The 13,293-nt window shown below is 52.5% G+C and overlaps 7 protein-coding genes across 7 annotated transcripts; 4 read left to right on the top strand and 3 right to left on the bottom strand.

The window, feature by feature from the left end:
* The first annotated feature begins 3,193 nt into the window (after positions 1-3,193).
* NECHADRAFT_101535 (uncharacterized protein) lies at positions 3,194-4,371 on the top strand. Its single transcript, XM_003050289.1, has one exon. It carries the CDS (start codon positions 3,307-3,309, stop codon positions 4,144-4,146), a length of 840 nt encoding a protein of 279 aa, XP_003050335.1. The 5' UTR covers positions 3,194-3,306; the 3' UTR covers positions 4,147-4,371.
* On the bottom strand, positions 4,347-5,879 carry NECHADRAFT_71656 (uncharacterized protein; the record flags this gene model as incomplete). Its single annotated transcript, XM_003049916.1, has 4 exons — positions 4,347-4,792; positions 4,854-5,089; positions 5,138-5,204; positions 5,262-5,879. The coding sequence occupies 4 exons, from the start codon at positions 5,877-5,879 to the stop codon at positions 4,529-4,531; spliced, it is 1,185 nt and encodes a 394-aa protein (XP_003049962.1). The 3' UTR covers positions 4,347-4,528.
* Positions 5,880-6,986: 1,107 nt separating this feature from the next.
* NECHADRAFT_48706 (uncharacterized protein) lies at positions 6,987-8,632 on the top strand (the record flags this gene model as incomplete). The annotated part of the gene is made up of 4 exons (XM_003050288.1): positions 6,987-7,290; positions 7,369-7,581; positions 7,632-8,004; positions 8,056-8,632. The coding sequence occupies 4 exons, from the start codon at positions 6,987-6,989 to the stop codon at positions 8,630-8,632; spliced, it is 1,467 nt and encodes a 488-aa protein (XP_003050334.1).
* Positions 8,633-8,637: 5 nt separating this feature from the next.
* Positions 8,638-9,406, bottom strand: NECHADRAFT_102807 (putative mitochondrial 37S ribosomal protein SWS2). Its single transcript, XM_003049915.1, has 3 exons — positions 9,362-9,406; positions 9,259-9,303; positions 8,638-9,189 (listed from the first exon to the last, which is right to left on the bottom strand). The coding sequence occupies exons 1-3, from the start codon at positions 9,362-9,364 to the stop codon at positions 8,878-8,880; spliced, it is 360 nt and encodes a 119-aa protein (XP_003049961.1). The 5' UTR covers positions 9,365-9,406; the 3' UTR covers positions 8,638-8,877.
* Positions 9,407-9,798: 392 nt separating this feature from the next.
* Positions 9,799-10,959, top strand: NECHADRAFT_102806 (uncharacterized protein). The gene is made up of 3 exons (XM_003050287.1): positions 9,799-10,236; positions 10,293-10,419; positions 10,476-10,959. The coding sequence occupies exons 1-3, from the start codon at positions 9,912-9,914 to the stop codon at positions 10,645-10,647; spliced, it is 624 nt and encodes a 207-aa protein (XP_003050333.1). The 5' UTR covers positions 9,799-9,911; the 3' UTR covers positions 10,648-10,959.
* A 253-nt stretch (positions 10,960-11,212) lies between these two features.
* NECHADRAFT_102805 (uncharacterized protein) lies at positions 11,213-12,138 on the top strand. Its single transcript, XM_003050286.1, has 2 exons — positions 11,213-11,475; positions 11,579-12,138. Exons 1-2 carry the CDS (start codon positions 11,290-11,292, stop codon positions 11,774-11,776), a joined length of 384 nt encoding a protein of 127 aa, XP_003050332.1. The 5' UTR covers positions 11,213-11,289; the 3' UTR covers positions 11,777-12,138.
* Positions 12,139-12,198: 60 nt separating this feature from the next.
* NECHADRAFT_84583 (uncharacterized protein) lies at positions 12,199-13,222 on the bottom strand (the record flags this gene model as incomplete). The annotated part of the gene is made up of 4 exons (XM_003049914.1): positions 12,199-12,335; positions 12,397-12,651; positions 12,705-13,048; positions 13,128-13,222. The coding sequence occupies 4 exons, from the start codon at positions 13,220-13,222 to the stop codon at positions 12,199-12,201; spliced, it is 831 nt and encodes a 276-aa protein (XP_003049960.1).
* Between the last annotated feature and the right edge of the window lie 71 nt (positions 13,223-13,293).

Below are 13,293 nucleotides of genomic sequence, written 5' to 3'. Positions count from 1 at the left end.
AAAAATGCCTACCCAAGCGGGCACCGATCCCAACCACTCCATCCTTCATCCAACGCTTGAGTGAACCCCTGACGGCTTCTGCTTGTCCTCGTAACCAGACGGCGCGCTAATATTAGAGGCTTGTTTCAGGGAGTCGTGCCCAACTGGGGAAACTGCCCACTGTCCAGGGGTCCATCGCTGGCTGGGGGGAAGCGTTAAAAGTTCGGTTCGTTCCAACCCATGGCTGGAGAACCGCTATTTTTGGTGGCTGCCATCCCATCTTACTCAGCGCTTGAGTCCGAGCTGGACTCTCGTGGATGCAAGTTGGGCTGGGCGGCTGGTGTTGGTTGTCCTTGTCAACCTTGCCATCTCCACCGCCAAGTCATCAACAACATGGAATGAAGGTGAAGAAGCCTCGATGAGGGCCCAATTGGGACCAGATAAGCCCAGTAGGAACACATCTCAAGCTTGGCATTCAAGCGAAGCTTTACAACACATCAGCCGTTCGTAGTCACATTGCCAGCCCAACCACCATTCACGTCGAGATCATCTATTGCCTACCCAAGCCATGGAATCACTTCAATGACCAGACCACCACCACATATGTCAATGGTCATGTATGTCTTTGTAGCTCCAGTCCTTCCTCGGAAACTCTCCATACACCAGATCAATGCCCGCCTCCCTGAACGCCTCTTTGACGGAGCTGTCTGAGCAGACCTGCTTTGTATCGAATCGAACACACTTCAACTTGCGAAATCGCTCTGGGTTACGCTGCTTGTACTTAGCAAGACCGAGCAGACCCTGCATTAGCCGTTGGGCTGTTGGCCATAGTGTCTTGGCGAGAGTGAGCGACACGAGGCTCGGTGGGAGGATATCGACGAGAGAGTCCTCATCCGGCAGTTCCAGGTTGTTGTCGTGGTATATCACATTGGTCGTGAGGAAGAGGCTTTCAAGAACTGTGAAGCCCTCGAGACAAGGGAAGTCCGTGTCAATATCTTGAGGCAGAATGAGCCTAGACCGGAAGTCCAGATGCAACGACCTGAATGTGTCGCGGAACTTGCTGAGCTGTGCGACAACATCAGAAGGCTGCACAACACAACCGCCTACTTCCCAACTCCCACCGGTTTCGTATGTGAATGAAGAAAGACCCTCAGGGCAAAACTCGGCGATCTCACCGAAACCAGATTTGTGGACACGAATATCTCTGATACAGAGCGACTTCAGACGCGGAAAGCTGAATTCCTCGAGGGCACCTATGCGATCACAAGTCAGCGATTCGAGATCCGGCGTCAATTTAGAAAGGTCTCCCGGCCTATAAGGCGTCTCAAGGATGCGGAGAGGCAGTTTGGTGACACCGAGGGCACCTATTGCCGCTGGTGACCAATAGAGCACCCCAACCCCGATGTTGTCAATCCTCGGGTCTGTGCCAAAAGCGAGGTGCTTGAGATTGGGGAGCAAGGCAAGGAGAACTGCGAATAGCTCAGGAACCAGAGCAACTAGGTCTCTGGGGCGGGTTACTCGATCGATGCTGTGGAGAGGTCCGAGGAAGAGCTCCCGTAGGAGCTCAAAGTACACCCTCGACATCCTCCACGACCTCTCCCTGTCGTACGAGTCTCGCCGCTTCCAGACTTCAGCTAGGTCGACCTGCAAGGCATCCGCAGCGTGTCTCATGGCGAGCCAGGTATCGCCAAGCTCGACGCCCTGATGCAACCAAGGGTGGAAGAAGACAGTCTTGACCAGTGCAGCAAGATCACGTCGCGAAGAGACGGTTCGTATGAAGCTTGTCAGTCGCCCCCGCCACGAGTAATTACATCGCGGATGCAGGTGGGCGTATCCGAGGATGAACTCATGGTGTAGGACATGCTGCGCAACATCTCTCATCCGTCTTGAGACCAGGCAAAGTGAAAAGAGCGTGTGTCGTTCACGCAGATAAGTTTCTGACTGGTCATGTCCGGCATCTGCTTCGACCCAGTAGGGCTCTCTGAAGCCTCCACGGCAATGTAAACAAAAGTGCCCAAAGATGAGATGGAGAAGTTCAGATGGAAGGTCGGAAAGAATGGGTGCATTGGTCATCTTGCTTTGACGTCGAAGTGGAGCTAACAGGATCGTGTAGAAGATTGCCAATGTGAGGTGAGACCGACAACTGTACGAGGGTGAAGATGCCTTTTATCTCTTATGACGAGAAAGGCAGCCATCTCAGAAGAAGCTTTGTTGAGGCGACCACGGCGTTACTATGCTGCTGAAAACCTTGTTGACATCCAGTTATCAGTGTTATTGAAGCTTCAGTGTAAGCTTCAGTTGCTCTGAAGCCCCCGCTATCCTGCCTCATGCTCATGGAGCCTTTTGGACTAAGGTGAGTGAGGTGGGACGGGCTAGCAATGAGCAGCCAAAGAGAATCCTCCGTATTGAGTGAAATGGTCTCGGCGGAAATAACACCTCGGTGAATAAGTTATGGATCCATGGCTGTAGCTGTCGGCGATGTTGTAGACCGTACCTCTACATCAGTAAAGGCAAAACAAGACAGAAATTTACTTTCCAAAGTCGTTTTACATCATATCAACTTTATCCTGTTTAATCAAATACAGTTACAACAGAGTCATAGCATCTGACAAGAACCGGCCGTGCTGTTCTCACCATTTGTTTCACGCTCGGTTATCGAACCGAGAGATCCCTCCCTCATCATCTCATCTCAACAACCAACTGCATGCAACGCACAGATGAAATGGCAATTGCACTTTTCCCTTTGAGAGATTAGCCCACCGCATCTTCAGGCACTGATACGAGTTTCCCTGCATCGACAACCAACGTGCCCTGGTTACATCGAATCGTACCGTCGCCCTAAACGCCCAGTCCGAGACTCAGCTCCCTCGAAACACCAGCCGTCATTGGCTGTTCGGAACGACGGCGGCCAAGAGCTTCACCTGCATCTCCACACACACCCATGTGGACTCTTTCTTTGTTTCTTTCAAGACATTCAGGAACAAAGGCGCCAATTAGTTCCCGCTTCTGTTTTTGGCCTTGAGTATGGGCCCATTTCATGATTTTGTTTTAGTGTCAAGGGTCATCAGGTCAGGGCGCGGCCAACATGAGGAGTTCGGATGAGGGCGGGAAATATCCAATGTTGAGGGCGACCCTTGGCCCCCTTATAAAGGAGCCTGCCGCCCTCGAGGGATGCATGACCTTGTTGTGTTTGTTGTGATTTGCTATTTAGAGAGCCTTCAGTTCACTCGTTTTTTGTTGTTTGAAGACTCATATCCAATCATTGACTTCATCTCCATTCTGATACCATCCTTTTCTTGACTACCTTCTTCCACTCACTCACTCACCATGCCTTCAGTCAACACCCTCATCACCGCCATCGTGGCCGGCCTTGCCATTGGAGCCCATGCTGGTCCATGCAGGCCCCATGGAAGCTCCAGCTCCGTCTCGACTGCTGAAGTTGTCACTGCGACATCTGCTCAACCTTCTACCACAACCTCTGGAAGTTACCCCGACGTCTCCAGTAACTCGGAGACAAAGACCACTGGAACCACTGGGACCGCCGAAGCCTCTGAGACTGAGACCACACATTCCGCTTCCATTACCAGCAGCTCAGTTACCGTGTCTGAGACTACAACAGATGTAGGAGCTCACGGTTCAAGCGAGTCCGAGACAACCTCCACCACAGCAGCCGAGACGACTTCTACCACGGCAGTTGACACAACCTCCACCTCGGCTCAAGAGACTACAACTGCTCCCTCCACAACTTCCTCTACAGCCGCTCCATCTACAACCTCTTCTACAACTGCCCCCTCCTCTACCACCGCCGACGAGTCAACCACTCAGGAGACCACCACCCTCGAGACCCGCACATCTGCCGCCTCGACCACAACATCCGCCGCGCCCAGCCAAACCTCTGGCTCTAGCTGCCCTGCCGCGGCCAACCTCGTCTGCGGAAAGACCGGCTACCTCGGCGACAGCAGCTCCAGTCACCTCCTCGACAACCAGCAGGACACTGACTTGGAGACTTGCAAGACTAGGTGCAAGGAGACCGAGGGCTGTGTCACCATTGGATACATTGCCGACATTAGCCAGTGTGAGCTGTACGATGCTTCGCCGGCTACTCTTGAGTTGACAGAGGACCCGGACTCTTGGTACGCCGTCTACGAAGCTTGCTGTTTCGAGTAACATCCATGGTTGATGGAAGGAGTCCGCATGGAAGGTTGATATTGTGATTGTATACCCGCTGGCGTTGGAGCCTCTTACATTAAAACTTGTTCAAAGAAAGGGGGGCATTGGAAAATAGGTAGTCTTTGGTGGTGGAGACAACCATGTACTAATCAGTAATCTCATAGTGTAGTATCTTAGTTTTACATATCTCATTTCAATTAGTATCTCAAAGCCTTGTTCTTCATATCTCATCTATTTCACTTTTAAAGCGTCGAATGAGTCTATAAGGTCCGCTAAACAAAGACCATAGGTTCGGACAAACACGCTTGAGTCCTAACCGTTTCCTGTGAAACATGGTATCCCCTTTTTTCTTTTTCTTTTCTTTTTCACATTAACCCTCTCACGCACCGTTGGGTTGAGCGCCGTCAGCCACAGACAGCTCTTCAACCTTTTTTGTCACTCCATCCTCCTGGGCATCGGCTCCCTTGGCTCCAGGGAACCGGGTGCCTCTGTTCTTGACCTTCTTCTCCTTCTTGGCTGGTGGGGGGTACGCCTTCAACGTCACCTCCTGCCATTCTTCAGATGCCTGGAAATCGGCCTGGATAGGCGTCATGATATCGATAAGACCCTGAGTGACGGTGGCCTTGAGCATCTGGGGTGTCAACTATAAGGGCGTGGTTAGTAACAGGCTCAATTGGGGGCGGGCGGGCGTGGGCAAGCCTTACCACATCGTTCTCGTAATCCTCTTGCATCTGCTTGATGTTGGTGTAGACCAGGGGCTCGGCGTCGCGCCTCTCGACCTTGACCTCCCGAACACCATTCTTCAGACCTGAACCTGGAAGCAGAACGTACTCTACCAGGGCCAGCACGCCATTGCCTTCGACCACCTTAGGAACGCATTCCGCTTTCCGAATCTTCTTAGCGACGGCTTCGGGGGAATCCAGAAGATCGATCTTGCTGTCTGCGAAAAGTCAGTTGGGAGCTTCGACTCTCGCAGTGAGTCACGCACTCTCATCACTTGAACTCATCTTGTTTCCGTTCAGACCAGCGACCATGGGGTTGAGAAGATGCGCTCGCTGCAACAAGTGTTAGCATATGTCCAGAATCCAAGCTCAGACAGAATCAATACCCACCTGTCGGTATCCGAGCTTGGGCAGCCACTCCTTAGCCGCCGTAAACAGCTTCCGCTGGTCAACGCCACCGAATTGGGCATCACAATCCAGGTACTGCTCGTCCAGAACCTGCAGAATGGGGTAGATGAGACCGCTCAGAGGAGCATTGGAAGTCTGCTTCACGACTTCGGCTCCGGCCTTCTTGGCGTCGTGCTCCGACACGAGTGCGGTCAGCTTGTAGACGTCCATGGTGTAATCTGAGCTGGTCTGGTAAGAGCTGCCGAGGACGAATCGCAGCTTGTCGATAGGGACACCAACAGCCTTGAGCATAGAGGTGATGACGAATCGGTAGTAGTTGGCGCGCTGTGCAACGAGCTCGAGCGGGGCCTTGAGGTTGTCGAGGAAGCCGTGGACGTCGGCGAGGAGGATGGTCACATCGCAGCCAGCGGCAAGAAACTGGGCGATCTTCATGGCGGGCACGAGGTAACCGCAGTGAGGTCGGCCAGTGGTAGCGGTGCCCCAGTAGATCTTGGGGTGCCGCCCCTCAGCCATGATGGACTCGATGATTTCAGGGTTGAGGACCTCGGCGAGGTTCTCTCGGATGAGGCCGAGCCTCTCTTCGATCGATAGGGCCGTCATGATTCACTGTCTGGTTGGTGTTGGAGGGAAGGAATTGTAGGTAGGTAGGTCGCGAAGGGCTTTTAATAGGTAGTGTTGCGCTTGCTCCTGCCGTTTGACTCACGCACATTCGAGGTACATTGGTACCCCGCCAAAGCCTGAAGGATGGTACAGTGAATCGGACTCCCCGCCGGAAAGGAGGCTCAGTTTTTCCGCCACCAAACGGTGAGGGTGGGACGAGGCCATCTGCATGTCCACCTCAATATCAACAAATACCTACCTAAGGAAATATAAATAATAAAGGAGTCTCTTTAACATTATTACATGTTTTTATGATGATTTTCTCTCTTATTCAACTCTTCTTATGTAAATCTCATTATAATCCGTATAGCGTCTGGCTGAATTGGCCGCCAGACCGCTGCTCTCTGTCCCTATGACTGTCTGTGGCTGGTGGCTTCAATTGAAACCGCCGCCATGATGAACTGCGCAGTCAGTTTAGAATTTGGGGAAGAGACTTCCATGGAGGTCAGACCGCGTCCGTGTGCGTGCTTCAGTACCCCGCCAAAGTGAGCTGACTCCCTACCGGAATGGAGGCTCAATATTTCCGCCAAAACGGTGAGTCTTGGGGAATGACTGGGCCTTTACCCTCCGTTTTTGCTCCGTTTGGGGGAGCTGGCCTGGGCTGTGCACAAAACTTTGTGCAAGGTGGCTGGTGGCAACCCCTGAGCAGCTCCTCTGAAAGTCCGAAAGTCCGAAAGTCCGCAGGTGCGAAAGGGTAAGTTGCACTGTGGAGGCAGGCAATCCAACTCGTCAGTCTTAACCAGCCTCCGAGAGAACGTGTATGAGCAACCTATGCTATCAGGAGTAAGATCATATATTCGCAAGCGATCTTTTGAGATCTATCTCTGCTGAATAGTGATATCAATTATCACTCGATCACTCACGGCGGACTTTGGATCTAGTTGCACACATTTGTCAGCGTGTTCCGTCTCATCCCTGTCTCGTATCTATCACCATTCAAGACTCCAAATCCAACACACGACAACTCCATCTACCGTATCGTTCATCTCCCACTATCGTCCATCCTTTGCGTATTTCTTCGTTTTCATTTTCTCTTTTAACTCCATTATGGGTCGTCAAGAACCCCTCCTTCCTTTTAACAAGACAAGACCACCTCGGACAAGGGGTCCGAGCAGGCCGGTCAAGGGAGGATTGCTCCAGCAGCTTCACAACCATCAGCATCATGAAGCTCCTGCGACACCAAAGTTGACGCCGCGGAAGGCTATCCTAGCTATTTTCCTAGCACTTCTTGGGCTCAGTTTATTGCATCGGCCAGTCAGTAATCGTTACGGCGGAGTCCCTCGCTATGGTAACGGGCTTAGAACGCCTGAGGAGCGGGCTCGACATATTCTCACGACTACGCCATTGATTGGTAAGGAACAAACACCCGATACCACAAGCGCTATCCAGGCAAAGATGCGAATCACAGTGGCTAACAAAACCTAATCAGATGGTCATGTCGACTTTCCTATGTTGATACGCTACTTCTATGGTAACCGTATCTACGAGGAGAACTTCACTCAGCCCTTTGTGGAGGGCGGCCTCCCTGGCCATGTAGACCTTCATCGTCTTCGCCAGGGCCAGAGTGGCGGTGCCTTCTGGAGTCTTTTTGCTCCTTGCCCAGAAAATGGCTCTGACTTTTCTGATGAGAACTACGCCTCCAGTAAGTTTGACTGTGTCCACGCTCACTCCCAAATGCTAACTATCTCGTAGGCGTTCAGTTCACCCTGGACCAGATTGACGTCATGACGAGGCTGCAGGCAGCCTACCCTGACCATTTCTCTCAAAAGGTTGACAGCTCCAACGCGTTCGAGGCCTTCAGGCAGGGCAAGTTGATCTCACCCCTTGGCATCGAAGGTTTGCATCAGATTGGCAACTCGGCGGCCAACCTTCGCAAGTTTCATGAGCTCGGCGTGCGCTACGCCACCTTGACTCACAACTGCCACAACAAGTTCGCCGATGCCGCTATCCTTGAGCACCCTACGCGCAAGGCTGAGCCTCTTTGGGGAGGTGTGAGTCCTCTGGGACGCCGTCTGATTCACGAGATGAACCGCATCGGCATGATTGTCGACATCTCCCACGTCAGGTAGGTTCGCCTTTTTCTGAATCATAAGTGTTATTCTAATTAGTCGCTTAGTGAGGATACTATGCTGGATGTTCTAGGCAATGGCGATGACTGGGCTGGTTCCGAGGCTCCTGTCATCTTCTCTCACAGTTCTGCGTGGAGTATCTGCCCTCATCCTCGAAATGTCAAGGACAATGTCCTTGAACTTGTCAAGAAACGCAACTCCCTTGTCATGGTCAACATTGCCCCTGATTTCATTTCCTGCGTTGAGAGCGACAACCCTAATGGGCTGCCCGACTTCTTCCCTCAGAACTCTACCATTGAGCATGCTGCTCAACACATCTTCTACATCGGAAACCTCATCGGCTTCGACTACGTTGGCATCGGTACTGACTTTGATGGCATTCCGAGCGTACCCCGGGGTCTGGAGGATGTGACTAAGTACCCCGATCTTATCGCTGAGCTTCTGAAGCTCGGTGTGAGCAATGTCGATGCTGCCAAGGTCGTCGGTGGTAATCTCCTGCGAGTATGGAAGGAAGTGGATGAGGTCGCTGCTCGCCTGCAGTCCAAGGGAGAACTGCCGTTGGAGGATGTCTTGCCCGCGCTAAAGTTTTCAGATGTGCTCGAAGCCACATTCGAGACCGTGTAGAGTACTTGTAGCGCCCAAAATATGGCGATCTAGGGTCTCATTTCATCTGATCGTACACTGTATATACAAGTCTTGTACAGCAAGGTGTTCTTGCTCGCACTTCCTCCTGGAGGTTGACTTTCCCATTGATGGCCTTTCCAAATGCGCCGAGATAGGTCCTCATCATGTTGACAGCCCACCTCTTAATCAAGCTCCAAGTGACCACACAGGTCATGACAACATCGGCCAATCTGCACGTAAAATGCTTAACCCCTCCGCTCGACTCTGTTGAGCCTGTTGGCCGTTGTCGTTTGTGTCCTCGTCCTCTGTCCACGCACAGGCAGACCCATTGCGTGACGTCTACCACGGTACGAGCCCATATCCTTTAGTCGTCGAATATTCTCCTGCACCTGTCGTCGGGCGTCGGTTTCGATGGTCATTTGTGATAATTCGGCCGTGAGAGAGGTGACGGTTCTCGGGGCGAGGGAGCCGACCTTGGCGAGCTTGTGGATGGAGTACTTGGCCATAATGCGAGCAGAGGTCGTGGGCCCAAGAGCGTAAAACGACTCGAGGGCTTTCTATTCGAGGGAGAGACGTTGGCGTGAGAATTGAGTCGTCGGATCGCGGGATGTAGGTTAGAGACTTACCTTGACCAGCTTCTGCTCGCCGAAGTTGACGCCTAGAATGAAAACCTAGATGAGTTTTTAGTATCTTTCACTGTCATATAAGGAGCAATTGGCGCAAACGTACCATTGTGACGGCTTGTCGTGGGTATCACAGTCGCATGCCTCGATCTCGGACCTGACGTGCAATTGGAAAAAGATGCACCATTCGGCGAAACCGGGGCTAATCCTCCGTGGTGGAGGGGTACGTACAGGTACTGGCGTCGGGTTGCAGCAGCTCCAACAGTCGTGAACTGCAGCGTTCCAGCGGGCCAAGGTGAAGGAAAAGGACAATGCGGTGAGGAATGTAGACATAAATATGCAACCAATTCAATTGTTAACTAGTCAATATACTGATCATATTTTAACATCAACCTTCTCTCTTATCACATCTTTTTCACACCCTAGACGCTGATGAAACGCCGTGGAACTTGAGCTCCCCACTCCGGCCATTGCTGTCGACTCCCCGCCACTCGCATGCCCCCAATTGCGCCAGCTCCTCCCCCGGTCAAGTTGGTAAGCCATCTACGGTATAAGTGTCCCCTACTCCAGCTCCCCTTGTCCTGTTTCTCTTGCACCATCATCATCATCAAACTTGTCAGCTGCTTCACAAACAGTCGGCAACAAGACGATACACAATGTTCAACCTTCGCCGCTTCTTCGCGTCGGCCCTCGTCTTTGGGCTCGGCCTCGTGCTGCTCGCCCAGACGGCCGAGGCTGCCAAGGGTCCCAAGATCACCCACAAGGTCTACTTCGACATCCAGCAGGGTGACCAGAACCTCGGTCGCATTGTCATGGGTCTCTATGGCAAGACTGTTCCCGAGACCGCTGAGAACTTCCGCGCTCTTGCCACTGGCGAGAAGGGCTTTGGTTATGAGGGCTCCGTCTTCCACCGTGTCATTCCCAGCTTCATGATCCAGGGTGGTGACTTCACCAAGGGTGACGGAACTGGCGGCAAGTCGAGTATGTTATGGCACTCTCTGTAGCTTTCACAATCAATTGGCTGACATACCGTTCAGTCTACGGCGACCGCTTCAAGGACGAGAACTTCAAGCTCAAGCACTCCAAGAAGGGTCTCCTCTCCATGGCTAACGCCGGTCGCGACACCAACGGTTCCCAGTTCTTCATCACCACCGTCGTCACCTCGTAAGCGATACCTACCGAATACCCAATTCAGACAAAGACTAACAGGACCATCACAGGTGGCTCGATGGCAAGCACGTCGTCTTCGGCGAGGTCCTCGAGGGCTACGAGGTCGTCGAGAAGATCGAGAGGACCAAGACCGGTGGAGGCGACCGACCCGTCGAGGCGGTCAAGATTCTCAAGAGCGGCGAGCTCGAGGTCCCCCCTGAAGGTATTCACGTCGAGCTCTAAAAGAGACAACGCAACACGCAACACGCCCCCCCGCATTGTTCGTTGCCTTGTTCACATGACCCTCAATGCCGTTGGCCGGATGTGCTGATACGTAGCTCTTTCGCCCGCCGCGCATAGACCTCTTTGGTGCCGCCGAGTTCGCCCCAGAAGATGAAGGGTGGTCTACTCTGCAAAAGGGTGGCCTTTTTGCCCTCGTGGCTGGCGTCCTCCTCGTCGGTCTCCGTGCTGCCCGACGATCTCGACTCTAGGTAAATCAGACTTGTGTCGCAGCGACAAGACAATATAAGACCGGCGTATCTTGGAACCTTTACATATTTCGTCCCTACCAGTCCTTACCAATCGTGGTGGATAAATGAGTGATATTGTTAAGCTTCATCTTCCATTCCAAAACAAACTTACTCGTCTTCCAACAATCTCGAGCCCATGTAAAAGATGCCCATTGTAGTCGTTGCCAAGTTCTTCTGCTTGGGTGTCCACGAAGCCAATACCCCTGTCACGTGGGGCTTACGACTCAACACTCGCTCCCCCGCCATAGAAAAAAAAAGTTGTAAGTTCAAGACACAACAAATTAGAGCCTCAGTATCCCGTCGACACTGTTTTTACTGCGTGTTCAATATCATTCATCTTGCTCTCTCTAAAAAAATGAAGGTCCTCAGCCTCAACTTCCTCACCTGCGCCGTCAAGGCCTGCAAGTCCTCGTCAGACTCATACCCCCTCCATCCCAAGGACGCCGAGCTCGTCCAGGATGAGATTGAGCTGAACCCTCAGATGATTCTCAACGTACTGCCCCGTCTTGACTGGGCTGCGCTCCGAGTAACAGCCTCAGAGGTGAGTTTTAAACACTAGATCGAAACAGGGGGAGGTAGTGAAACGATTGGGGGGCCCTGTCGCATTGGTGTTGGAAAATGTTCCCTGACTTGTTGTGTTACAGCTTGGTTTCCCTCAACTCCCTGAGCAGGCCCCCACGGCTGAGGAGCTTCAGGCGGATGAGAAGACGCTCAAGGATCTGCACCACTTGCTCCTTGAGACGCAAATGTCTGAGGGCAAGCTTGTGTGCGGAAACTGTGGGCACGAGTACGCCGTCAAGGAGGGCATCGCCAACTTCCTTCTGCCCAGCCACTTGGTGTAGAGACGGTTTTCAAGACAGCAAGCAACGAAGAGGTGATTTTGGAAAAGAAGAGGCGTCAGTGAGGCCAACGACTACGGGATTACGCCATGAGCATGAGGGAGACGATTCATGACGGACAGTTGGGGGGTGGATGCATAGACCAGGGACCGGAGTTTGGCGTTGAATTCTCTCTATTACAGCTCTCAAACAGCATTTGGGAAAAAAGCATTCGATGAAAATTCCGAGGTCAAGGCCCGCGATTTGAATCCCTCCCGTCCCTCCATATCATGTCTACACTCGATGCTCGCAACATGCCGATAACTGATATCCTCCCGTCAAGTCGCACCAAACGAAACCCAAACTCCGTAATCTGATATACAAATACCGTACCGCTTGCGGCAGTGATACTAACGACAGAATCCGCCCGGGCAGGCACATGTGGCTTACTGCTTCTTCTGGGCTGCGGGACCCATGTCCTTGTCAAAGGCGCCATAGGACACCTCGAGGCTGGCGAGGGCTCTCAAGCCAACGCCAAGGATGGAGAACAGGACAATGGCAGTGACAAGAGCCATGAAGATACCTAAGAATGGAGTCAGTACGATGTTTAAGACTAGACCGGAATGCATTGATGTTGGACTTACCAGGAGTGAAGAACTGGTACTTCTGGAACAGAGGGCGGTTGTCCCACTCGGTCTCGTTATCAGCTCGTCGGATATAACCGTCCGTAACGTCTCTCTTGACATCCATGCGCACAGGCTCGATAAACTCGGACTCGTAGATGGTCTTCTCAGCAGAGGAAGACGACTTCTTGGAAGGGCGAGGAGTGCCGACGAACACGACGGTGTAGGATCCCTTTTCAATCAGGCTCTTGCCCTGCTGCCACAGATCGACGTTGTCTAAATTTCCATCAGCATGCGCTCTTATGGGATGGCATACAAAAGGCACTCACCACGGCGCTCCGGGTCGTTGTCCAGGGACTTGAGCTCGACAGTCTGGAACACGGCATTCTTTCCTTGCTGAGAGCACGCCGTCGAGATATAGTCTTCAACATCCTTCTTGTTGATTGACTCGCCCACAACTTCGGGGACGATGAATTTGCCGTGGATATCCTTGCTCTCCATCTCGAGATGCAGATAAGGCATCGTTTGCGGTCGGCGAAGGTCAGCAGCATTGACATCCTTGTGGATAACCAAGAGGTAGTTGTCGGTGGGACATGTCGAAAGGATATCGTTGACCTGTTCGATAGCCTGGGATCGCGTCTGGACTTGGTTGGAGCTCGAGGCGTCGGGGAACCTGAAATCATCATCATCGTTAGTAGGGAGCTCTTTGAAGCTTGGAAACGGGACACGGGGGGAATGATGGCGCGTCATACTCGGAGGTGGAAAACATGACGAGGGGCCATGAATCGGAAAAGGCGGTCGCGGAGCCGGCGAGCGCCAGCGCGCTGGTGAGAATTTGGAGACGCATCGCTGATAGTGTTGCTGGATCTTGGACGTCGTGTCTGCCTGTCAATTCCAGCTTGTGATGGGATACTGCCA

This window comes from Fusarium vanettenii (genome assembly GCF_000151355.1).
Source record: "Fusarium vanettenii 77-13-4 chromosome 9 genomic scaffold NECHAsca_6_chr9_2_0, whole genome shotgun sequence".
NCBI classification, from domain to species: domain Eukaryota; kingdom Fungi; phylum Ascomycota; class Sordariomycetes; order Hypocreales; family Nectriaceae; genus Fusarium; species Fusarium vanettenii.
Note: the sequence above shows the minus strand (reverse complement) of the source record. Positions and strands in the feature narration are given on the sequence as shown.

Coding starts and splice junctions, on each gene's coding strand:
- NECHADRAFT_101535 (XM_003050289.1), top strand. CDS start 3,307: ATGCCTTCAGTCAACACCCTCATCACCGCCATCGTGGCCGGCCTTGCC.
- NECHADRAFT_102807 (XM_003049915.1), bottom strand. Junction 9,190..9,258: donor GCGAGCAGAAGCTGGTCAAG/GTAAGTCTCTAA, acceptor TCCCTCGAATAG/AAAGCCCTCGAGTCGTTTTA.
- NECHADRAFT_102806 (XM_003050287.1), top strand. CDS start 9,912: ATGTTCAACCTTCGCCGCTTCTTCGCGTCGGCCCTCGTCTTTGGGCTC. Junction 10,237..10,292: donor CGGAACTGGCGGCAAGTCGA/GTATGTTATGGC, acceptor CATACCGTTCAG/TCTACGGCGACCGCTTCAAG. Junction 10,420..10,475: donor ATCACCACCGTCGTCACCTC/GTAAGCGATACC, acceptor GGACCATCACAG/GTGGCTCGATGGCAAGCACG.
- NECHADRAFT_102805 (XM_003050286.1), top strand. CDS start 11,290: ATGAAGGTCCTCAGCCTCAACTTCCTCACCTGCGCCGTCAAGGCCTGC. Junction 11,476..11,578: donor TCCGAGTAACAGCCTCAGAG/GTGAGTTTTAAA, acceptor GTTGTGTTACAG/CTTGGTTTCCCTCAACTCCC.